This window comes from Lutra lutra, chromosome 3 (genome assembly GCF_902655055.1).
Source record: "Lutra lutra chromosome 3, mLutLut1.2, whole genome shotgun sequence".
Lineage (NCBI taxonomy): Eukaryota > Metazoa > Chordata > Mammalia > Carnivora > Mustelidae > Lutra > Lutra lutra.
Genome location: NC_062280.1, coordinates 187,374,896 through 187,399,191, shown reverse-complemented (window position 1 = coordinate 187,399,191; position 24,296 = coordinate 187,374,896). Strand labels below are relative to the sequence as shown.

Genomic DNA, 24,296 nt, shown 5'->3' with positions numbered 1-24,296 from the left:
GCTGGGTTTTGAAGGATGAATAGGAGTTTGTCCATTGGGAGTCCGTTATAGAAAAAAACTAATAATGTAAGCAAGGGAATATATGTATACATGTACATGTACACATATTTCAATCATTGACTCTTTGGAGGCAGGGCGGTAATACAGCATAAGTCTGTGACAAGGTGTGGTAAGAGCTGATTGCTAAAGGTTTCTTTTGATTCCCTTGTATGTCTTGCTCATTCATCCAACAAATATGTATCAAGTGCCAGGCAGTGTCTGAAGTTCTGGTGATTTACCAGTTACAAAATGAATTTTTCAAAATGCTTTTCCTTGTGAGTTTACATTCAAGCAGAGGGTAAAAATATCAACAGACAAATGAAATACGTGGGATGACAGATGTAATAAATGTACCAAGGAGAGACATAAGATTGAGAAGAAGAATAGGGAGGGCCCATGACAAGGCTTCTGGTTGGACAAGTCTTGCTCAGAAGGTGACACTTGATCCTTGCCCCGAAGAAGGCAAGGGCGGGAGCCAAATGAAGGGAGTGTTCCAGTTAGAGGGGAAAGCAAACAGAAAGCTCTTGAGCATGGACATTGCCTGGGGCCTCTGAAGGACAGAGAGGCCAGCATGGCAGGAGGAGATGTGAAAGAGTATAGGAGAGGAGGTGAATAAGGTGACAGTTAGAGTGGGCAGTTAGTTAGATTTTCACGGATTGCTTGGAGGCCAGCAAAGATGAAGTCAGGGTCAGCTCTCAGGAAAGTCAGAGGCCTATCCTTGCAGCTCTTCCAAAACAAAGCACCAAGGAGTGGGATCAAACCAGACAGAGCCAAGACAAAGAAGGCTGGAGACCCTGACCAAGTAAGGGAGAAAAGACATGAAACCCTGCTCTCAAAAAATCCCCTCCCCAAGTAATAAACATTCCACTCACTGGCTAACAACTGTCAATAAAAGATAGAGACCCAACTTCCAGGTGCAACTCTCCTTTGAGGTCAACCACTCTCAAGTCTCAAGAGCATAATCACTTAAATAAACTTTCCTCTTGTACCACTCAACAGTTGTATCTGGTCTATCCTTGAATTCATTCTTGCTATGAGACCCAGAGCCTCCAGTGACATCTTGGGGTTGGGTTGAATGGAGGTCTCAGGGCTGGGAATCTCCCCAGTCCACCCAACAACAACAGTTGGCAGAGAGAAGGGGGACCTGATAGTGAAGGGCTGTCTAGGCTTTCTTAAGGTTTTTGGCTTTTCTACTGAGTGAGAAGGAAAACCAATGGAGGGTTTTAAGTGGAGGTGTGATATGATCTGATTTTTCTTTAAAGATGTGTCACGCTAATTGCCAAGATGAAAGAGCATGAAGGCGCTGAGGGCAAACCAGAGAGGAGACTACTGCAATGATCCAGGCATAAGCTAATGGCAGCTTGGGTCTGGGTAGAAGTGGTGGAGGTGGTATAAAATGGTAGAAGTCTTAATGTCTTTTGAATTGTTAGAAGGGTGGATATGGAGCATGAAGGAAAGAAGGAAACGAGGATTTTAGTCTCATTCTAGAAATCATGTGCAAAGGCATTACCTGGTTTTCACCTGGAGGGTGGGTAGATGTCGAAAACAACAAACCAGGCAAGAGACAAGGATTTTGAGCAAGACTGGGTCTATGAGTTCCAAAGAAGGAATCATGGTGAGAGAAGTTTTGGAGGAAAAAGCTGCAGAATTTAGTGACAAACTCAAGGTGTTTTGTATGATCAACTTACAATGGAGACACAGAGGAGCAGTCAGATTGATGGCAGGAGAGAGGATGACTTTGGCTCTGGCTCATGGGTCTGAAGATGTTGCTGATCTTTGGATGAACAATCATTAGACAAGAAGCAATTTAGCTCTTCCACTGGGGAAGGAGGACAGGCCAGAAAGTTGTGGAGAAAGCTAGTGATTTTGGATACTGATGCTAATTTTAAAGTAAGACTTCTAGATTTTGCCAAGGATAATGATTTTTACAATATATAGTGTTCTTATCTCTAAATTTAAGCACCAGGAGGGCTTTGGAAATACTTGAAGATAAAAATGGTCCAGCAGGATGAGTACAAATGTTGGGGGTGGGTGGAGGAGAGGAGTGTGGGCTGTGAGAAATTCCCCAGCCTCCTCAGATGGGCCATCCTCTCCAAGCAGACTGCGTTACCTGTGAGTTTTGTCTTTTCATAAGTGCATGAGCACATTTATAAACTGTCTTTGCATTTTTAAAGCATGTAGTGTGGATCCCCAGAAAAATCCCCGAGTGGGCCTTGAAGTCTCTCGCATGTCCACCGTGTCATCTCTTTGCTTTGGTCGCTGGCTGGACAGTGTCTTGCTTCTAATGAACAGAAGACGGCCAGAGTGATGAGATGTCACTACTGACATTAAGGACTGTGACTTCATCTTGCCAACACTTCCCCACCCCCACCTGCTCACTTTGATGAAGCCAAGTGCCATTCTGGGAGCTGCCCTAGGGGGAAGGTTGCGCAGCGAGAAGAATGGGTGGCCTCTAGCCCACAGCTCAGGAGAAGCTGAGCCCCAGAGACCACCAGTCTGTAAGCAACTGAAGCCTGCCTACCACTACGGAGGGAGCTTGGAAACAGACCCTGCTTTGGTTGAGCTTTGGGATAACAATACCCCAGGGGAGCCCTTGAGAGCAGCCTTGTGAGGGACTGGGGGCAGGGTCACCCAACTCAGCCATGCCTAGAATCCCAACCCACAGAAAATGTAAGGTAATAAACAGGTATTACGTCAAGCTGCTAAAATGTGGGATAATTTCTTAGGCAACCGATAACAAATGATTAACATAGGATAACCGGGGATGGTTCTGGAGGAAAAGAAATAGAGGAGCTTGCATAGTGAACCTGCATCGTTACCAAACACGTGTCTCTGATGGGGAAGAAAAGCTAAAAAAGGAGGCCCCAGGAAGCCCTGGAGCAGAGAACAGAAGGACAGACAGGAATAGACGGACACCAACCAAATGAGAAAAGCGGAGGCTACTTACTCAGAGTCGGCCAGAGCAAGGGAGAGCTTGACCATCAGTTGCGTTTGGCAGAGACTCAAAGACAAACCGAAGATGGGAGAACTTCACAGAGGAAAGGGTGGGCTCTGGGGCTGCTCTGATCGGAGGCTGCTGGCCTGGGGAGGCTGGAGGCAGGCTAACTAGAACCCAGGTCCTGTGTGATTGGTTAGGGATGCACACGAGGCTTTCTCCGGTTGGCTCCCAGTTGGAAATGAGGACAAAAATTAGGAAAGCTGGTGGTTATTTATCAAGTCCTGGCCATTCAGGGCCACTTGTTAAAGGGATAATTGTCTGGTTCCCTGGGTTGTTGATAAAGACAGGGGTCTGACTGGCCTTCTGGAAGGCTTAGCATAGATAATGAGATGGTTGCTGCAGATGATGGGTCAGAGTCTCATTTTCGTATATGGTCTGGCTACCATCGTCCCTTTGCATCCTCAGTCTCTCAGGAAAAAAGAGTAGTTATGAAGAAAGCGAGGCTAGGAGATCCCCACAAAGGGATTTAGGACATCCCTCGTCACAGAGGGACAGGGTCAGGACCCCTGCTGCTTTTTCACAGGTTCCCAGATAAATCCATAAATGAATACCACAGAGAAAGGTGTGGCTGTACCATGCTCCAGAAATCTGGACCTATGACAAGTCACTGGTGCAATTTACATTGCTTGTGACGATGTTTTAGCCACACCTGTTTCTCCCTTCATGAGGGTCGGAAAGCAGGTGTGCAATGCCGTTCCCACATTACACCTGCCGTCATAGAGCCCACTTTGTTCTGGACCCTGTGGTTTTCTCCAACATTTAAGTGGACTCTTCCTGCTGTGGCTTCTTTTCCATAACCAGTCCTGGCAGAGTCTTTACCTCCACCATCCTGAGCTGCAGTGTAGTTTTCTTTAATGGACCTCGTTACTATGATCTTTTTTCACAGTCAGACTTAAGGGAGGTTTTCTTTTTCTTTTTCTTTCTTTGTTTTTAATTTTTTCTTTGCCTTTTCACCTGCTAACTGGAAAATTACCCTCCTCATTGTAAATGCTATCTCATCCTGTTGCGAGAATAAGAAATTATCTTGTAACTTTGCTGGGCAAAGCTCTGCTGGGCAAAAATCCACATCAGATCAACACTCCCTCTTAGCAAGCCATGACTTTCAGGAGAGGGACCAGGATCTGGATAATAAAAGCAGGGCTTGTAATCTTCCCCTTGCTAATGAGGGTCGGGTCCTACCTGACTTGCAGGTCTTCTGAAGAGAGAGAGTTACAGCTTCTCCTGCTTTAATTAGCAATGGCTGATGGAGGGGGACGCCTGCCCCTTTAAAGGTACCCACGCAAGTGGTTTGAACAAAGCAGAGAATAATTATTTGCCGGCCCAATGGCAAAGATGGTTAATTAAAATAGTGATGATGCCGATAAGAGGTGTGACAAACGAGGGTCCCTCTTTAATGAGAATGGTTGCATTCTCTGCTCCCTTCTCCCCTTGCTCATCAGGAAATAGCAGAGCGGAGTCCCCAGGAGACTCCTGCTCAATTAGGCCCCGCAGGCAGTGGAAGCTACCAAAGGCCCCGTGAAGAGAAAATTTAACCACCTAATTTGGGAGGGAAGGAGAGAGGCCACAGGCTTTAATGGAATATGCCCCCGGCACTTCCAGGACCACGGCTGACGGGATGCACCTCTTGGAACAGTTCTCAGAAAGGCAAGAGCGTGAGGGAAAGAGGAGACACGGGCTTTGTAGCCATTCGGGCCTGCATTGGGATCCTCGTTCTGGAGTCTGTTTTCTCACTGACAACCATAAAGGTAATGACAATGACCTCACTGAGTGCTGTGTGAGGTTATATGTGTCTGCGTCAGGGGGAGAGAGAGAGAGAGCGTGTATGCTGGGCACACATAGAAATCGGCACCTTTCCTTCTTATGTCCTGGTGTCACAGCACACCTGTCCCGATGGACTTCACTCCTGTCGGCCATCTGTTTTGCAACCTGTCCCTTCTAGTTCATAGGACCCATTTCTAGTGGCCCACACTTTGCCCTACCCCCTGTTACATCCGAAAGACTGTTCTTGGGCATTTTGTGTTATTTCTTCCAGGGGCCAGCACCCTAAGAACAGTAGCCCTTCCTTCTTCTTTGCCAATTTCCCACCATGGATCCTCAACAGACCCCTAGTTGTCAGATGTGAGTCAGACATCAAACCCCCTCCCCCGCTGGCCCCAACAAGGAGTCGTCTTTGGAAGGACCCAGAGAGCTAAAAAACCCTAAATCTGTCTCTTTCAGGTTTAAGGAGACCCTCATTGTGGCTAACCCTATCTTCGTAAAGCAGAGGCATCTTGCTATCTCGATTTTGTTCTTTCCAATGACCCTGTGAGGTTGATAGGCCACGTGGAGATTCACAAAGTAGTTTCACTTGGCTAAAAAATCTTAAGTTTTGGGAAGAGGCAGAACTAAAGCCAAAATATCCTGAGGAAAAGCTGGGATACACTCTCCATTTTCTGGAAATAACTCACATTGGACTCTAAAAATCTCAGTGACTTAAAGTAACAAAGATTTCTTTCTCCCTTGTGCAGATTGTCCATCCCAGGTCAGCTGGGGCTCTGCCCATCAAGTCACCCCTGTAATCATCTGCACCCTGAGTCCTGGGCCTATGGGACAGCTGCCCCTTGGAGAATTGCTAACTGCTGGGGCAGAGGAAAGGCAAGCATGTGAAGCATTTGCTTGATCCTAAAGCACTGGCCCAGAAGTGACCCATTTCGCTCCACTCCCATTTCACAGACCATGCCTCAGTTTATCAGGGCAGGGAAGTACAACCGTCGCCCAGTGAGGGGCATGCACATTGGCGAAGAGTTACACAGATTACCATTGACCCCCCTGCTCCTTATCTCAGCTCCTCAGTGCTCTTAGAACAAGCAGAGTCTGTTAGTGGGCTACTTATGGTGGCTAGTGATTGTTGATACAGATGGAGGATTGTGGACCCCCTTAAAAATGAATGCTCTTTTTTTGAAAGCAGAGACAAAGATATCCACAGTAGTGCTTGCTTTGGGAGAGACAAGTTAGAAGGTGATGTTTGCACTTGGCAATCAATAACATGTCCAAATCCTGAATTGAAAGTTAATATATCAGCAACTGCATGAGGAGAAGCTCTGCGGGCTATGTTCCCACGTCTAGCCTCTTACCATAGATATCGTTCCAGTCTCACAGGGGCTCAGAGCCACATGTAAATGCTGACAGTCTGCCATAGCAAGGCATTAAAATATCCCACTTTTTGGTTTGTTTGCTGAAAAGGAGACAGAACCAAGTAACTTGCTAGTGACAAAGGGTCACACGTTCTCCCCTAGAACAACAGAAATAGAACTTCAAAAGTGTTTGCAATTGTTACAGTGGAAGATGGCGGGGGTCTCGAGTAAAGGATCCATTGACAGAGTTCGGCTGGGACTGGAGCTCTCTAGGGGCAGGCCAGGTGACTTCTCTCTCTCCATCTGCATGTACACTGCATCTTAATCCTTTAATATATTTGTTGGCAAAAAAAAAAAAAAAAAAATAAGAGCCCAACGCTTCTCCTTCCGGCTTAGGTAACTTGTGCCGTACGAAAGAGACATCAGATATGCTGACTTACCTACTCAGATGTCACACTTGCTATACTTCTAGGAGGATTTGAGGAAGGATCTGCTTTAAATGTGACCTGAAATGGGGCAATTGAAACTGAAGCCAGAGCAGAGACCATAGAGTGAGTAGATGTTTCCACACTCCTGAAAACAGCTGATGGTGTGCTCAGCTGTGACTTGCTTCTGTAGTTTCCAGGAGCCAAGATATAATAGGACCACACTGGCTTCTTGGGAGGGTCATGCAGCTGGTGCCGTGTCCAGGGGCAGCCTCTCCGGCTTGAATGGGACTACCTGTCCCCACCTGAGTCTCAAGAAAGGCTGACTTATTACTATGATAGTTGTGCCATCGACCCATCACACCAGCATACTGACCAATAGCAGGGTAGGTGTCCTCTCTCCCTGCTGCCTTTCCTATCTCTCATGGGCAGAAAAGCAGTCCGAGCCATCTCTGTGTTCAGATATGATCAGAGAAAACCTTGAGGCATGACCTGATTTAGGGATCTGTGGTCAATTACATTTATCTAACATTTATATATTGACTACATATTCAGAGCCTAGAAATACAGAGGTGATGAAGACAGAGCATCTGGCATGAACACTGTTTGGCAGAACCACCCTGGGACCTAGGCAATGGGGACCCCTTTGCTTAGAGGACCCACTTTGGGCCTCTGATGGTCATGCCCTACCCTGTAAAGAAGGATTCTGCAGAGCCAGGAAGGATGTGTACAACTGAAGCCTGTGACCCTCTCTCCTTCTACTCAATGTTCCAGGTGCCCAGCACCCCAGAATTTCCTGCCCAAACCACCCACAACAGCATAAGCCTCTGCCCCAGGTCCAATCTGGCCTGGGAGGAGTCTATCCAAGAGGGTGAGTGATTGAGGAGAGTTGGCCTTAGCTAGGACTTTTGGCCTGATGTCTCTATTGACTTGCCACAATCCCCTGCACAGTGTGGGTTGGAACAGAAGTGGGAGATGGAGCAGGAGGGTTAGCAGGCCAGGGCCTCTATTGAAATTTTGCCTCTAGTCCTGAAAATGGGGGGATGGCCTCAGGATTGGACATTCTGGGAGGTAGTAATAGAGCTAGGTTGGAAATGGGCAGATCCCAAGTCTAGAGTGGGTTTCTTTTGGCTGGTAAGGGGTTAATCAGCCACTGTTACCTATTTCTGATTGTTTACGGGAAGATTTGATCATGAAAGGCCAATGAAAGTGTTCAAGAGTCTGATTCTTCTTGTCTATCTAAATTACCATCTCAGGAGGTAAAGCAAACCAATTTACCTTGAAATTTTCATCAAAGAAATCTGTAGACAGTCCAGGAACTACATGCTAACAAGATAGTGAGTCCTAAAGCAGGAAAATAAACTAAAAAGCCAAACTCAAACTAAAAGGTATTGCTTCATGATAAACTCCCACTTATTTGGACAAAAGAATCCAAAGATAGCAGTATCATGGGAAATACAAATAGTTTGGTTATCCAGATGTTAAGTTAGGATTATCTGTCTTCACAGATTTAAATTATTATAATTTGCAATGTAATATAATAATTATATTTATTATAAAATATTAAACTTATACTACATATAATTATATTCCTTCTTCTTTGTTACCAACTTCAGCAATTTGGCAGATTGCCTTTACTATTTTTTTTTAAGTTGCTAATATATACTTAAGATCTATCCTCCAAAGACTGGTTAAGCAGTAGAAGTAGGACAAGATGTCCCCAGTGGTCCCTTTCTTATTATGACTGAAGATAGGTACACAGGAACTTCTCCTTGGGGAGACTCAGGAACGTGCTTTCCTGTGACTAACTCATGGCTTATTTGTTGTGATAGTGTCTCAATCTTCTCAACTATTGTCATTCTAGATTATAGAGCTCACCAAAGAATTCTGTGTTGGGGGTAGCATAATAGTTGTCTACTCACACAAAATGGTTATCTTGCTTTTTAAGTCCCTGCACCTGAAGAATGTGTAGGTTTCTACTGTCCTTTAACTTCTTCCCTTATCTTCTCAATCAACTCCATCTTTACTCACCCAATAATCCCCTTAAGGTATTTTTCCCTCTAGACCATTTGGTAGAGTTCTCCAGAAATTCTGCATAACTAGAGGAGAAGAAAGATTTAGTAAAGAACAAGATGACATGGGAGAGTGTATGTGGGGGGAGAGGGTAAGGTTTGCAGGTCTTAAATGTCATGCTACAGTGTTTCCTTGATCTTAAGGTAAATGGATCACCATTGGGAAGGTTGAACAGGGAAGTGATACGACAGGTCTTTGAAAAAGTAGAGTCAGGCTGAGACAAAAGGGTTTGGAGGCTGGGAGAATAATTGAACATAGTTGAACATGGGCTTTGGATTGAAAAAAGCTCATCTCAAATCCTACTTCCAATATTTCTTGGTTATGTATCCATTCAGTGGTTATTATTTACTTTCTCTGATGACTCAATTCCTTTTTTTTTTAGGAACTTTTTAAAAAATTTTCTTTATTTGACAGAAAGAGAGATCACAAGTAGGCAGAGAGGCAGCAGAGGGGGAGGGGAGCAGGCTCTCTGCTGAGCAGAGAGCCTGATGCGGGGCTCGATCCCAGGACCCTGAGATCATGACCCATGCCGAAGGCAGAGGCTTTAACCCACTGAGCCACCCAGGTGCCCCGACTCAATTTCCTAATTAGAGAAAAAGTTGTAAGGTGTTAGAGTGTTGCTGTGAAGGTTAAAATGGGTGTGGGAAACTCCTGTTGGCAGATTGGATGAGACAGAGGAAGGTCTAAAGCAAGACTGTGGTTGTAGAAATGGAGAACAGGGGAAGGAGGCTGGAGACATGATTGGCAGGAAGGGTTAGAGAAATTGAGGGTGAGTCGGCTTTCTACCTTGAGTGATCCCATAAGCTGCACAGCTTAAGACTGAGTGGGGGGTAAGGCAGTACAGAAGGAAGCTCAGATTATTTCAGATGGAAAAGGAGCAGATGAGTTTCATTCCATATAATTTGAATTGAGGGTGAGTGGAAGACATTTAGGTGTTGGTGGTCATTAGTTCACTAAAGATAGGGATCCAGAGAGCACTATCTATTTGGGACTCATAAGAACATGGGCCAATGTGGCCATTACAGGATTTGCTTATCTTGCTCAAGAGGACAAGGCAGATTCACTCTCTCATTAATTCTTTCATCTAACTCACTCATCAACTATAAACTTTTTACTATGTGCCAGGGTCATTGTTATTAAACAATGGTGAATAGGCAGAAGTTGTCCCTGATCCTCTAGAGCTTATGTCTAGGACTTAGGCTCAAAGGGGGCCAAGGATGCCCCTGCCCTTCAATCCTGGACAGCCAGAAGCCCAGCCCTGTGTGTGGGCTGGATGCCAGGGTGATGAGCCAGGCATGGGATGAGACAGAGCTGGTCTGTGGTCGTAAGTCAGAGCACAAGAGGAGGGAAGACTGTCTGGGCTGACAGCATCTGAGAACAGAGCAAACGCTGATCTGGAATAAACTGTGTACAACACAGGCCAAGAAAGGTGGCCTGTGCAGGTCTAGATGGCCAAAAGTGAAGACACTTCCTGAGGTACAGCTGGGAGCAAGAGTAGTCTTTTCCAGGACACCTTCACTTGGTCTGTGAGTGCTAAAGAGATTGCTGAAAACATCAGATGGACCCTATTCTTTAAGCTTTAGCATCTAGCATCATGTCTTCCTTTTAGAAAGCTTAGTGAATATTTCTTAAAATGGAAAGACAAAGGAACAATAAAAAAGGAGGGAAAGAGACATTGAAAAGAGTTAAATTGTCATCAGTCTTTAGATTTGGAAGGTGGTAAAGATATTATGGAATATTTACTGACCTTCAACCCAATCATAGAAATTATTAAGAGGGACAAAAAGTTGCTAATCTGAGTTTTGGGGCTGCTAAAAATTCATGAAAGCTTGCTCCAATAACTTTGATTAAAACTGGTAATTGTTAATACCAAGATGTGCAATGTCATAGTCTGATGCTGAATGTCTCATGCACCTTTTCTAAACTTCAGAATCTTATCTAGGGATGGCTTTCTCTCCTAGAGAGCAAAGAAAATGATGACATGAGAAGGGGTTCGTTCAGTCATTATGGAGCTTTCTACCCAGGCTGCTGGTCTACCTTCCACATGGAGAGCAGCAATATGCGTGACAGCAGGATTATTGGCTGTGACTTGCAGCTGCACACGGGAATACTAACCGTCAGCAGTGACTTCTTACAACGGTAATATACATGCCTCTGTTTAAAACTTAACTGGCAGACTTCCTGGCAGAGCTCCTGGGAGTGATGCCCTGATTTGCAAAGACTTAATGATTTCTTGTCATCCAACACCTGTAGGTAGAGAAACAGGAGGGGAGGGCATGAGTACCTGGCTTGTGCCCCAGATAAAGTGAGCCACGTGGAGTTACATAGGCTCTACCTTTTCAGAAAAGAATTCTTTATGTTCTCTTCATTCAATAACCGATAGATACCTTGATAATAAGATTGCCAGTGTTTTCATTCAGAGACATTTTAAATTATGTTCTTAAATTTAAAAAAAAAACAAAAACCTTGTTACCTATTATAGAAGGTCATTTCAAATCCCCCATTTATGTATATTAGGATGGGTTTAGTCATAAATTAAACTTGAGGACAATTGCATTTCTAGAGTCCTGATAAAAATTTTCACTCCTTTGGAACACAACCCGGATCCTTGCCAATGTGACTGGGGTCATGTCGGATCCTGTGAGAAAACTTCAAGAGATGGAGGGCAAAAGTCTTCCTGGGCCGGTGCCCGGAATAGACATGGGAGGATCCCCGGAGTGCTTTCATGTCCTCCTTCAGGATAGATGGATCTGATCAGTGTGGAGAATCCTTAACTTGCTCTTGAGAAGAAGTGAGTTGGGGGAAATCGGAGGGAGAGATGAACCATGAGAGACTGTGGACTCTGAGAAACAAACTGAGGGTTTTGAAGGGGAGGGGGTTAGGGGTTTGGGTGAGCCAGGTGGTGGGTATTAAGGAGGGCATGTATTGCATGGAGCACTGGGTGTGATGCATAAACAATGAATTCTGGAACACTAAAAATAAATTAAAATTAAAAAAGTAAAGCTAAGAGGTAATTGTTGTTCACTTGTTGCATTCAATTGCTTGCGCGTAGCCCACATCCCGTGCGTAGCCCTCATCCCACACGTAGCGCATGTCCTGCATGTAGCTCATATGTCACACGCAGTTCACATCCTGCACATAAATCTATATCCTGTTTGTAACTGGATCTGTGTAAAGTATAAAAAAAGAAGTGATTGTAAGAAATAAAGTCGTCCGTGGATGGAACTAGAGGGTATTATGCTTAGAGAAATAAGTCAATCGGAGAAAGACAACTATCATATGATCTCCCTGATATGAGGAAGTGGAGATGCAATGTGGGGGGTTTGGGGGGGTAGGAAAAGAATAAATGAAACAAGATGGATCGGGAGGGAGACAAACCATAAGAGACTCTTAATCTCACAAAACAAACTGAGGGGGGCTGGGCGGAGGGGGGGGAGGGAGAGGGTGGTGGGGTTATGGACATTGGCGGGGGTGTGTGTGCTGTGGTGAGTGCTGTAAAATGTGTAAACCTGGCGGTTCACAGAACTGTACCCCTGGGGCTAAAAATACATTATATGTTTATAAAAAAATAAAAACATAAATTAAAAAAAAAGAAATAAAGTCGTCTACTAATCATCAGCCAATGGTCCCCCCATCATTTCGGCTCCCATCACCTGGATCCCCACCTCATGAAGGTGACACACTCCTTCAATTTTTTTTTTCTCACTGAGCAAATATATTGTTCTCAGGAACTGATGACATTCTGAAAGCTACCTGTTCCCATGGCTTTCAAACACCAATCTGTGAGGTCCTAATGTCCTCTTTATCGTCATATCTTACTTCATATGCAACAACTGTTTAAATAATTTAAGTGATCATGCAAGCCTCAGCAAGAAGTGTGAAGTCTTCGGCTTTGAAAGTAACTCAGTATTTTTCAGATTAGGATGCAACTAACACTTTGCTAATTTTCACTCTCCCTTTTTGATAGAATTACAGTGCTAACTATAATGACGATATGACAACAGCAGTGACAATATGAATCTAACCTCCCAGATTATTTCTAATCCAGGGTTGTTACTTCAGGTATGAAAATAAACACTTGGAAGTAGGATGAGGGAAACCTGTAAATGTTTGCATTTACATAAGTGTGAACATCTTCCAATTATGCAAGGAAAGCCAAGTAAATATGATTGCATTCTCACCACTGATTCCAAAGAAATCATACCTATCAAAACAAGAGAAAATAAAACAGAAAGGAAGCAGAAGTAGTAAAAATCATAAAGTAACAGAAGACCATAATCTATAAATTATAATACTTTTCAAACTAAGACCATGGCTTGAACTATGTGAAGAAAAATTAAACCATATGTTAATTGCAAATTACAGGAAGTTGAAAACATTAAAATGTAGAATTGAAGGCAAAAAATATTATTAAATGATACAGAAGGGGTCATTTTATATTGAAAGTGGTAATCTGACCAATAAAAAATATAGAAGTCATAAATACTAAATAACAAATCATCAAACTATATAAGCTAAAAACTGTTAAGAAATGATACACAGATTTTTGTATGTATCCTGTCTTTGATTATATATATATATATATATATATATATACACACACACATATATATAGTGTAATGTGTATATCAATGTGTAATTGATAATGCAATACATTTTCTTTTCTGTATCCACGAAACTTTTACAAAAACTGATCACTTACAAAGCCCCAAAGTTGGGGTGCCTGAGTGGCTCAGTGGGTGAAGCATCTGCCTTCAGCTCAGGTCATGATCTCAGGGTCCTGGGATTGAGCCCCACATCATTTCTCCCTCTTCCTTTCCCCAACATCTGTTGCAAAGGCGCGCACGCGCGCGCTCTCTCTCTGTGAAATAAATAAATAAACAAACAAATAATAAAATCTTAAAAAAAAAAAAGCCCCAAAGAAACCTCAGTAGAGTTTTGAAAGCAGAAACTACGAGGGCACATTTATCTGAGCACAATATGTTGATCACGGACAACAGGAAAAAATAAGTTTGTTTCAAAGTAAAGGGGCAGTTACAACCAACAATGAGAAACTGAAATACACTTTTATAGAAAATTGAGTAAAAGGATACACTCAATAAAAATGAAAAGTGACTTATTTGTGGAGCATAACAAATAGCATGGAGGACAAAGGGAGATGGAGAGGAGAAGGGAGTTGAGGGAAATTGGAAGGGGAGGTGAACCATGAGAGACTATGGACTCTGAAAAACGATCTGAGAATTTTGAAGGGGTGGGGGGTGGGAGGTTGGGGGCACCAGGTGGTGGGTATTGTAGAGGGCACAGCTTGCATGGAGCACTGGGTGTGGTGCAAAAATAATGAATACTGCTATGCTGAAAAAATAAAAAATTAATAAAAAAAAATGAAAAGTGAAGCAGTATGAGTCAGATGGAATTGGTGGGATTTGAAATAAAAGATAAAAAATTAAATCAATGAAAAAAATAAGTAAAAAAAAGGTAAGATGAAAAATCCAAGCATAAATGTAAGATTAATACTTGAAAATTAAGAAATGGAACAATAGGGGCGCCTGGGTGGCTCAGTGGGTTAAAGCCTCTGCCTTCGGCTCAGGTCATGATCCCAGGGTCCTGGGATCGAGCCCCGTATCGGGCTCTCTGCTCAGTGGGGAGCCTGCTTCCTTCTCTTTCTCTCTCTCTGCCTGCCTCTCTGCTTACTTGTGATCTCTGTCTGTCAAATAAATAAATAAAATCTTAAAAAAAAAAGAAATGGAACAATAAAGTAAAATAGAAGCATTAATAGGAAAAGAAAAATATTATTAAAGAGAATGACTACAACAGAGAGGTTTATGAAAGCGCTGAGCAAACACAGAGGAGAAACCCCCAAGCAAAAAGGGAGTGAAAGTTTATTTGTGAAAATCTGGAGTTTCAAAATAGAACGTGAAGAAGCAGCGAATAATGAAAAAGCGATGGAAATAGAGAAGCGAAGGAGATTTAAAAATTGAAGAACAGACTTGTTTCTAGAAACTTGTCAGACTGAGTTAACACAGATTCCTCTTTCAACCATAAACAAGTAAAAATGTTGGACAAAATATGCCAGAATAACTTTTCAAAACAGCTGAGCTCCAAAGACAGGGCGGGAGCTAGAACAGAGTCTTGGAGGCCAGGACGGGGGAAGGTCTCAGTGCCTTGGGAGCGGAGCGTGTGTGCGCAAAGTTGACTGGGAGCAACCTGGTGGAGGGTTGGGGGGAACCCGCAGGAGGGGCAGAGGCAGAAAGGCAACTGAGGCCAAGTTAGAGTGAAAACCTCAACAGACCCTACATCGCGCTTTGGAGCTGAGAAGTCCCCACTTAAAAGATATGGCCTTAGCATCTCCAGCCATGTCATTCGAGATAGCCTGGCCTGGATAGGTGGCATGACTTTGGGGGTGGCAGGTCCTCTAGAGAGACTCAGATGACAGCTGTCAGCCAGCAGCCACACTCCCAGCATCCTGGGCAATGAGCGCTTCCATCCAGGGCCAGGGAGGTGGCTCTGCAGAGATACATGTATTTTTCTTTGAGTATATGAATAACTTTCATTTTTATTTTTTCCACAATTCACTTAGCTTCATGTATGCAATTTTGACAGTCTTGAATATTTTTTCTTTCTCAGTCGTTGGGGAGATACAATCAGTGATCCAATCACCGTCCTCTCTCCCACTGGTATACAGAGACACTCACGGAGATGCTGCTTAAGGACACATATATTCATTTTAGTGACAGTTACATCAGTGGGAACATTGAAAATGAAAAGAATGTCCCCAAAATATCAGAACAGTAGAATTACATGCAGTATTGAAATTATGTTTTCGAAGAACGGGCATGAAGAGGTTAAAATATGTGTTTGTAAAATATGTTATTTACATATATAGATTGTAGGATTCTAATTCCCTAAAACATTTGTTATTTAAAATTTTACTCTAATTGTCAATACATTAAAAAAAATTAAAGGAAATAGATCAAAATCATGTCAGGATTTGTCACTTTTACGTATGCATTTCTTCTCACATGTTTTCAAAAGATCGAAGATCACGCATTACTTTGTAATCATAAAAAACCTAACATTATATATAAAGACATAATTATTCTAAATTAGAGTCTACTAATTTTCACATTTATTTTTATATGAAAACTGATCTGTGAAAGGGAAACCTTACTATTTTGAGAGTAGATTTTCAACATTTTTGGTATTTCTTTCAAGTTTTATCTTCATGGTGAGTGGGGGAAAGAAGTACGTCTTCAGTGTTTCTGAGTTCTTCTCTCAACTTATCCCCCCGCTACCTTTAGAAGACAGAAGCCCACAAAAACGTTTGTGCGGGGGTGGGCATGGGGGTGGTGGGGGAGTGGTGGTGCACGTGTATTTGTATTTAAGCTCAGCTGTCTTTGGGCCTCTCCTATGATCTCTCCAATTGCTGTGGAGTCAAGGTGACTTTGCCTATGATTCCCATGAGTTAGAGGGACATGGTCAAATGACATTCTTCTAAGGCTTTGAATCTCACAAACCCATAAGCAAGGAAGGAATGCACAAATCCCACTTCTAAAGAGTAAAAAGGAAATTTTAAAAGGCACCCACCACTCAAGGGATCTTTTTTTTTTGAAGGAATGGACTTTTTTCTACCAGAAACTAATTTTCTTTCTTTGCATTTGTTTTAGGAACTAGGTATTTAAAAAGTGATGGGGACCAATCCTATGCTTTGAAATTGTGGAAAGACCTACGTTCATTGCCATTGTTTTATTTTTCTGCTTCCATTTTGTCTCCCTGTCCCCCTGTTCCTCTCTCCCTCTTTTCCTTCTTTTTCTTTTCTTTCCTTTAGAGTCAGTGCCAGACAGCTTTGCTTCGTTTCCCGCTTTTGTCTCCCACCACTCCCTTCTTCTCCAGGCTGCTTTCCCATGTTTCACGGTGAATTTCAATGTGCTGGGGTGGGCAAAAAACAGGGAGGGCCATTAAAAACCACTGTTCTAGAAGCTTATGTGTTTGAGAGCCTGTGAAATCCTCCCTGGCCTGAGAGATTTTAAATTGTTTCAATCTATATTTTCTTTGTCTTTTATGCTTCTGAAGCTTCACATCCAATAGGCACATTTGTATCCAAAGCATGGATTTTTTTAGAGTTTGACAAAGCTGATCCCATGGATTCAATTCCCATAAATCCCTTAAAGTGTTTGACCAACTTTTCTCATTTTGCAAAAATGTCTAACAAAATCACAGGGGAAAACAATTGTTCTTGACATCACAACAGTTTAATATGTTAACTTATTCATTAAATTGTGCTTCACATCAATGGAGATCCTCAGTTCTACAAACTATCATTTTTTTAAATAGCAATAAGGGTTGATAATGTCACAATACAATCTCCTAGTACCCGGGTTCATACATATTATTGCACAGAAACAAAAGGAAATATCTCTTAGGTGAAATAATTTACTATCTATTGAATAACTATGTTTACATCTAAAATGGGGCACCAGTAAAAGTCTAGGTTTTTGTTTCCAACAGGTTTCATCTTTGATACATTAAATGAAAAATAATGCAAGCCCAGCCCAGAAAGTACTTCTAGGGGCCAAACACACACACACACACACACACACGCACGCACGCACGCACACGAAGGAAAGGAAAGAAAAGACCGCCACATGATTACAAAGATAAATTAAAAACGTAAGAGGTTGGTGGAAGGCAAATAATGGCGGTAACTAAATCACACGAACTCTGCTTCCTTGGAACACGGTTTCCCCCGCCAAGAACTGAGGGTTTTCAGCACTGACATCCGGCCCTTTGATGAGTTCCCACCGAGCAACAGAACATGGAACGCGCAGAGTCTCTACTCCGTGCGTCAAAGGGTGACAGTTGCAGTCTGTTCCATAGACAACGTCGAACACAGGCTTAAGAAACATCTGTGCTTTGGCGTGCTCAGATCGGGAGTCCTGGTAGCGTACCTCGAGTCCTTGCCTGGAAGTCCCGGGGCTTTTGTCTCGCAGACGTTGCTGGTGTTCATGGCAAGGCCAGTCGTCTGCAAATCTCAGCACTTCTGCACGGAAGGTTGGGGCTGTCCCTGTGCGGTGCGGATGGGCCCACGCGCGGTCCAGCCATGAGGCTACAGAACACCCGGGTCTCAGAACCCACCCACTGGCCCAGAAGGGCTCATTCAGAGTCTTAGGGAATTAGTTTGGATGTGTCCGGGTGGATGTGGTGAGAGCATAGCAGGATAATGTCCCATCGAGAATGGAGGAGGGGGCTGAGGGAGGTGACTTGGAGAAGGAAACTCGGGGAGCTCCCCAGAGGTGCAGCGGCTGGCGGGTGCCCTTGGACTCAGCCAGCCCTGGGACCCAGCCGGGAGACGTTCAGCTGCGGTTCTGATGACCAGTGGAGGCACACCAATTAGGCGAAAGGAAAGCCTTGGAGACAGAGCTGTGATCAGACGAGGGTATCCTTTGCCCCAGTCCATGCCAGCTTTCCCTCGGATCCGACCCCGCCAGCTCATTCAGCCTTTATTTCGGTCCCGAAAACGCTGCCAACGCTCTGGTCCTGTTTCCTGAGCCTCACGCTCTTAGCAGCTCTTTGAATGGCCGACGAATGATGGTCCACGTGTCTCCCTTGTTTTTGAGGACAGAAACCATATGTCGTTTCTCTATTTTTCAAGATTTCCTGGCTCATGTTAAATTCTTCATCTTTCCACCTTTGAAAGACCTGCTTCCCTTTTAAGAGCCTTGCTTTCCTCTCTAATTACCCCTACTCTCCCTAACTCCCACCCCTGTGTGATCCCATTATACAGGACTTTCTTCTCAGCTTGAGGCCATGGTGGGAGAGGAATCCGATAAACTCTGTGTGAAGATGGTAGCCTATGACAGCAACGGCTGCATTTCCTCTCTCCAGCAACAGGGCAGGCTGCAAAGGGACTCATTTAACACCAAATAAAACCTTTAAGAACCAAAGCAGTAAGTTGCTGATAAAATTCCAGAGACCTGGGGAAGAAGTAGGGAGGAAAGGAGGTTTTTTTTGGTGTTTTTGTTTGTTTGTTTGTTTTTGAGCAGGGGTTCTACTCATGCCTTACCTCTCACTATTCAGGCTGTTTTACTGATTCAAGATATTTCTGACACTGAGTTTCCCTAAGGAGCTGCGAGCACATTTCCTCAGCCTTCATCTTGAATCGGTTTTGGGATTGGCTGGGGTGAACAGCCAGCGTGAGTTGTTTGAATGTCTGTGCTTCTCGGTCTCCCCTGAAACACTGCCCGTCTCTTGGACATTTCACTCCTAATGAGATGATCCCTCCCTGGAGGCAGTGAGCCAACTCTACCAATCTCCTTGGCATCTTCTAAGTCACTGCAGTTCTACAAGAAGGTAAGGAAAAACATAAGTCAATAAAGGCCGAGATTTCATATTCTTGCAATTCCCAGTCCTGATATGGATGCTGAGCAGCATAAAGTCATCGGGAAGGCTATAAAGTCAAGACTGGGGCTCTGAGCAACTGTCTTATTGATAAACTCGAATTGAGAAATCTTTTAATATCCCTGAATCTCCACTGGAAACTACCAGATGGGATCATGAATAGAGGCCCTACATATCTACCATATGAGAGAGTGTTGAAGATCCAATAGGATGCTAAATGTACAAATGTTTTGAAAGCATTAAGTACTATACAAAGTTATGAATTTTAATCTTTGCAAAACGTATGATGAAATAGGTAAATGTGAAAAGCACTTGACATAGTTTTCAATTCCCTTTGTGTCAGAGGTTGATAGTTTTACCAGTATTAATTTTCACATTGTTTCTTTAATAATAGAACCCTCCCTCCCTGTTTATCAAGGCACATGGCAACCGATAATAAAGACATTTCCTGGCCTCCTTTGCATTTACTTGTAGCTAATGACTAGGTTCTAGCCCGTGAGATGTGAGGGGAAGTGATATCTGCAACTTCGTTCCATGTCCACTCTGCTGTCTGAAATACAAATGAGATGGCAGGAGCCTCAGCAGTCACTTTGGACCATGAGGATGGCATGCACATGTTAGTATGAATGAGCAACAGGAGGGGCACTGGGGTTCTTTAATGTCACTCACCAGAGCTATCTAACCAGTTTGTCTTTTAAATAAGAGGACAACAGCTTTGATCTCATTGAAATCACTATTATTTTGAGTTTCTCTCTTAAAGCAGCCAAATGGGAATCCTATCCTATGGATTTAATTTTTTTTTTTTTTTTAAATGATCTAGGCTTGCCTCCTTGCCAGGTCTCCCTCTGGTAGACTTTCTTCCCCATGTATATACTATCTCTACTCAGACTTTTGAACAAGTCCTCATATTTCAAACCCTTGATTAAACTATGAAACAGTTCCCTCCTTGAGATGATAAGAAATGCATAGCACACATGATATCGATAGCTGTTGCCCAATACTGATTGCTAATGTTATTAGTTATTAGAAGGAGTATCCAAAGAATTCTCAGGGTAGGCTTTCTCTGATTTCCAAGAGTAGGCTGCCAAAAAGTTAGAAGGAGACAGAAGAGAGAGTATGTACCTCAGTCCATGATGATAACTTAAACACCCACAAAAATGTACACAAGGTCACCCCATCCCAATCTGGGGCTTCCCTTGTCAAGGGAAGGAATGTCTATCTGGTAGTTGTAGGAGTCAGTAGGATATGGAAGTCCCTGGGGAAATTCCCCCTCCTCTCAGGCTCTTAATATCAATGTATCTGGAATTGATTGGGTTTTAGATTGCAAAGCTGTTGACTCCCCGTGGATCCCAAGGCCCAGATGTCTTCTCTTGGCAACCCTTCTCTGAGTGTCACTCAGCACGTAGATGTGCAGTCTATTTTGGAAGAACAAACTGTATCCCTACCTCTTCACTTCTATCAACATAGGACCCCAGGGATATGACAAGCGTGCTGCTTTAGAATGAAATGTTATGAGGGAGGAAGGCCCCTGTCAGTCTTTTTAATTTGCTCAGCACTGGCCTTGCGCCAACACAAAGAGATGGTTTCTCCTGTGAACATCCTGATATCTGGTCTCAAGTGCAGCACCATACATCGTGCCTTCGGTGCGGGCCGAGGAAAGCCTTTTGATACAAATCCCGACATGCCTGAGGAACAGTGTGAAGTTAGCAGAGGCCACCTCCAAGTCTCAGCGATGCATGAATTCCCTGCCAAAAAATTTAAAGTGACTTTAAAAGAAACAATCCGCATGCTTTCTAACTTGTTTTGATTTTCCACATGACAAAACACTGGATTGTTATTATGTGTGCACGCACGTGTGTGTGTGTGTGTGTGTGTGTGTGTGTGTGACAGCGGCAGGCTGAAGGATAATTTGCAGCTCTGCCATTCTAGGCAGAACACGAGATCTTAACATCGGAACGCAAAGAGAGAGAGAAGGCTGCTCATTAATTGTAGCTGTAAACCTCTTCCCTCTCAACCTCGGGAACAAATTGGTGGTAAGGGAGACGCGAATCTTCCGTGAGTCTAATTTCTACCGACTAACAAGCAATATTGACTCGGTCCCTTTAACATAGAGGTGTCAAAAAGTACAAGTGCCTATAAAATCATCAATCTCTCGGCTTGTTGGTGGGTCAGGGAGGTGGAGGGGGCTGGACTCACCCAAGGCAGCATGGCTCTGGGTCCACTGTGAGTGCGGGACCGTCACAGTTGTGCTCTGCGCATGGGTTAGCAACAAATCCTTCTGGGCTCTAATGGCTGGCTTCTTGCACTGTTGGCAGGAAGCTTTTGTCCCATATGGAAAACATGATGGAATCAAAAGAACTTGTGCTCTGCAGTCGGCCAGACTTAGCCTACCATTTGCCAGGAAGCTGCCTGGTCTCTGTGGGGTTTACTTTTCTTATCTATGTAATTAGGCCTAATAATATCTATCTTGTTGTGAATGGATTCAAGGTATGAATAGGGCTCCCTCAGTAAGTGACACAAGGGAGGTCCCCAATAATGCCTTCTCTCACATGACAGATGAAGCCAAGGGTCATGAGAGAAGAATCAAAGCCACTTCTCCAAATCTCTCTCTGATGGAGACCCCGGGCTCCTCTCTCGGCAAGCAGGCCCTCCATGAATGCGTGTGGGTTGATCGACTCTCCACCCCAGTGAGAGTACTCCAGAGGCTGCCATGTGACTTATGCAAAGCTGGCTTAAACATCAAACATGCTAGATATCAATGAAATAGGCTTTTCAATCTGATTTAGGGGTTTCATTCATTTTGCCTTCAGCTCCTTGAAAGGACTGATCAGATCAATGTTATGAAACTTTCTACCCACTCTGATTCTACTACGGAATGCCAGGCGAGGCCTTTCTTTTCCCTTTTCCATACTTCTCCCCTGAGTACTTGACAGACTTTGTGTTCTTGTACTGGGGACTGGGAAAAATGGAAAAGAAGAAATAGTGGGTAATAAGGCCCAATTTCCCATCCTGCTTTATCCACTCCAGTCCGAGCTGCCAAATAGAGCCATAGCCGAACCACAGGCAAAGATCACGTGGGGAAAATAAAGTGATCAGGCTGGAGATATGAAGGATCCTGGGAGGTAACGTCTGTCTAGGCTCCTGGGACAACCGGCCCATTGAGTTCTGCATCTCCTGGCCTGAATCAATTATCATGTATTTAGTGAACTTGCATACCATTTGCATACGGGCCAGGTCAACTCCTAATCTTCCGGCAAGACTCTTTTAACAGAACATCAAACTTGGCAGTACCATATCGAAGAGGATGACTGCTCCGAAGAGGTAAAACAGAAATATCCCTGAAAAAAACCTAAAAGTTTTGTAGCCCATATGGAATTGTGAGACATCATACAGTCATCCTCCGGCTTCCCCCCTTAATTTATTAGTTAATTCTTTTGAATGAAAATAAAATCAGTAAAGTGTGATCTCCTTAGGTCTTAATTAATAAGCACATTTTCTCCTAACTACCCCTACCACTGTTCATTTCTCAGGGGCCAAGCACACCTGTCCTGATTCCACTAGCTTTCCCCTAAAAGGTGGGGGAGGAAGCATGGCTCCCAGCTAAGATGCAAGGACTTTGTGGGGTGTGAGTCGTTAGTGATGATCAGTAGTAGGGTAATCTTGTTTAAAAACAATCGCAACCACGAAACACTGCTACTTATGATTAAGCCACATTCAAACAGGGTTCAAGATGAGAGCCAAGAGCCAAGGGAGGGTTGGCATAAAACCTCATGTAAGGGCTGAAAGGGACTTCTTTCTTTCTTCCTCTCTCTGGACAGGCCCATATTTCCATTACAGAGACAGTGTGAAACAGACCAGTTTCAGCAGAACATCCAAGCCTATAATTTGGCTTTTCATGTGTGTCTCTGTAGGGTTCCCATGATGCTGCAAAGGAGCTCTTCGAGAACTGTTTCCTTTCTGGTGCTTCTCTCCTTGACCTCCTAAGGACGGTCTCTATTGGATGCATTCCTGCCCTACTTGATATCACAGATTGAAAAATATCAGGAGGAGGGAAAAAAAAGAAGACAACAGATCATCTCCAGCTGGATAAGGATGAAGACAAAGAGGAAGCAGGTGTCCAAATCAAGCCACATATAGCCAGATGTCCTCAGATACCCACCATCCTCCAAGGTCACCAACGCCACAGAAGTTCAGTGTGCCTGCTCATCCTCCCCCTCCCGAGGAAGGAGAGGGCAGGGGGTCACCATCTCACCACCTGGCTGTTGTAGTCCTCAGTGACTGCCCCCTCTGTGTTCCCGTCCTCTTTGGGCCACCGGTGACCCCTATGCTCCCGCTGCAGCCTGCGCTCCTCCCGCCTCCTCTGCCGGTCCTTCTGGTGCTCTAGCTGTTTGGTGTGATGGTAACGCTGCTGGAAGAGATCTTTTGCGTACTCGTAAAGCTGCATGTCCAGGAAGTTGAGCTCCTCGATGCGCTGGCGGGCGCCCTCGTTGATGTCCACATTGGAAGCCCGCGTGATGTTGAACTGCGTGAAGGGGGAGATAAACTTGAGGTTGAATGTCCTCTCAAAGAGAAACTGTGTCTTCCTCTGGAATTCCGTGAGCCCAAAGAAGGCCATGTTCTTCAGGTTGTTCTTTGCGCTCTGCAACAGAATGGTGTTTCTCTCGCTCTCATTCATGAAAGTCAAGTTGTAGCAGCCCACCAGGCTGAGGTCGGCCAGCATGCGCACCTGGCGGTTGTTGGCCAGGTTGTAGGAGCAGTCCATGAACTCCCGCAAGCTGACCCCAGACCAGTCGTCCCCGGGGTAGCAGGTGGGCAGCTCGTCGGGGGTGGGGCTTCTCCCATCACACATGTGGAGGGAGGTTTTCCACGTGGCCCCTCTCTGGACATGTTTCCACTCGCTCAGGTAGCGTGACACTGGATCCCGTAACATAGTGATGTAATAGAAATTCCTGGAAGAAATGAGAAGGAAGAGCGTGAGTCTTTGACAACGACAATTCTGGGATTCTGAACCTCCATAGTGTTTGTATCAGCACTGAGTCAAGGGGCTCTTCTGCCAAATGTTTGTGTGAGAGTGGTTGCCTGCATTTGCACCTATCAGACTAATGTTCCCATGTGTGCGAATTTTCATTGACATGAGTGGACTGGGTTTTCAGCACCTTTTGTTGAGTTTCTCCTCCCTGCTCTGGTGTGGGGAGGGACGTGATGGGGGCAATAGATGACTCATTCATTTCAGCACATTCATGTATTCACTGG

The 24,296-nt window shown here is 44.1% G+C and overlaps 1 protein-coding gene and 1 pseudogene across 1 annotated transcript in view; one reads left to right on the top strand and one right to left on the bottom strand.

The window, feature by feature from the left end:
* LOC125095668 (polyadenylate-binding protein 2-like) overlaps positions 1-10,791 on the top strand; it is a 93,126-nt pseudogene extending 82,335 nt beyond the window's left edge.
* A 10,549-nt stretch (positions 10,792-21,340) lies between these two features.
* Positions 21,341-24,296, bottom strand: part of HS6ST3 (heparan sulfate 6-O-sulfotransferase 3) — a 660,413-nt gene continuing 657,457 nt past the window's right edge. The window contains exon 2 of the mRNA XM_047720259.1: positions 21,341-23,992. Within this exon, the coding sequence (XP_047576215.1) occupies positions 23,284-23,992 (709 nt within the window). The 3' untranslated portion in view covers positions 21,341-23,283. The remainder of the gene's footprint in view (positions 23,993-24,296) is intronic.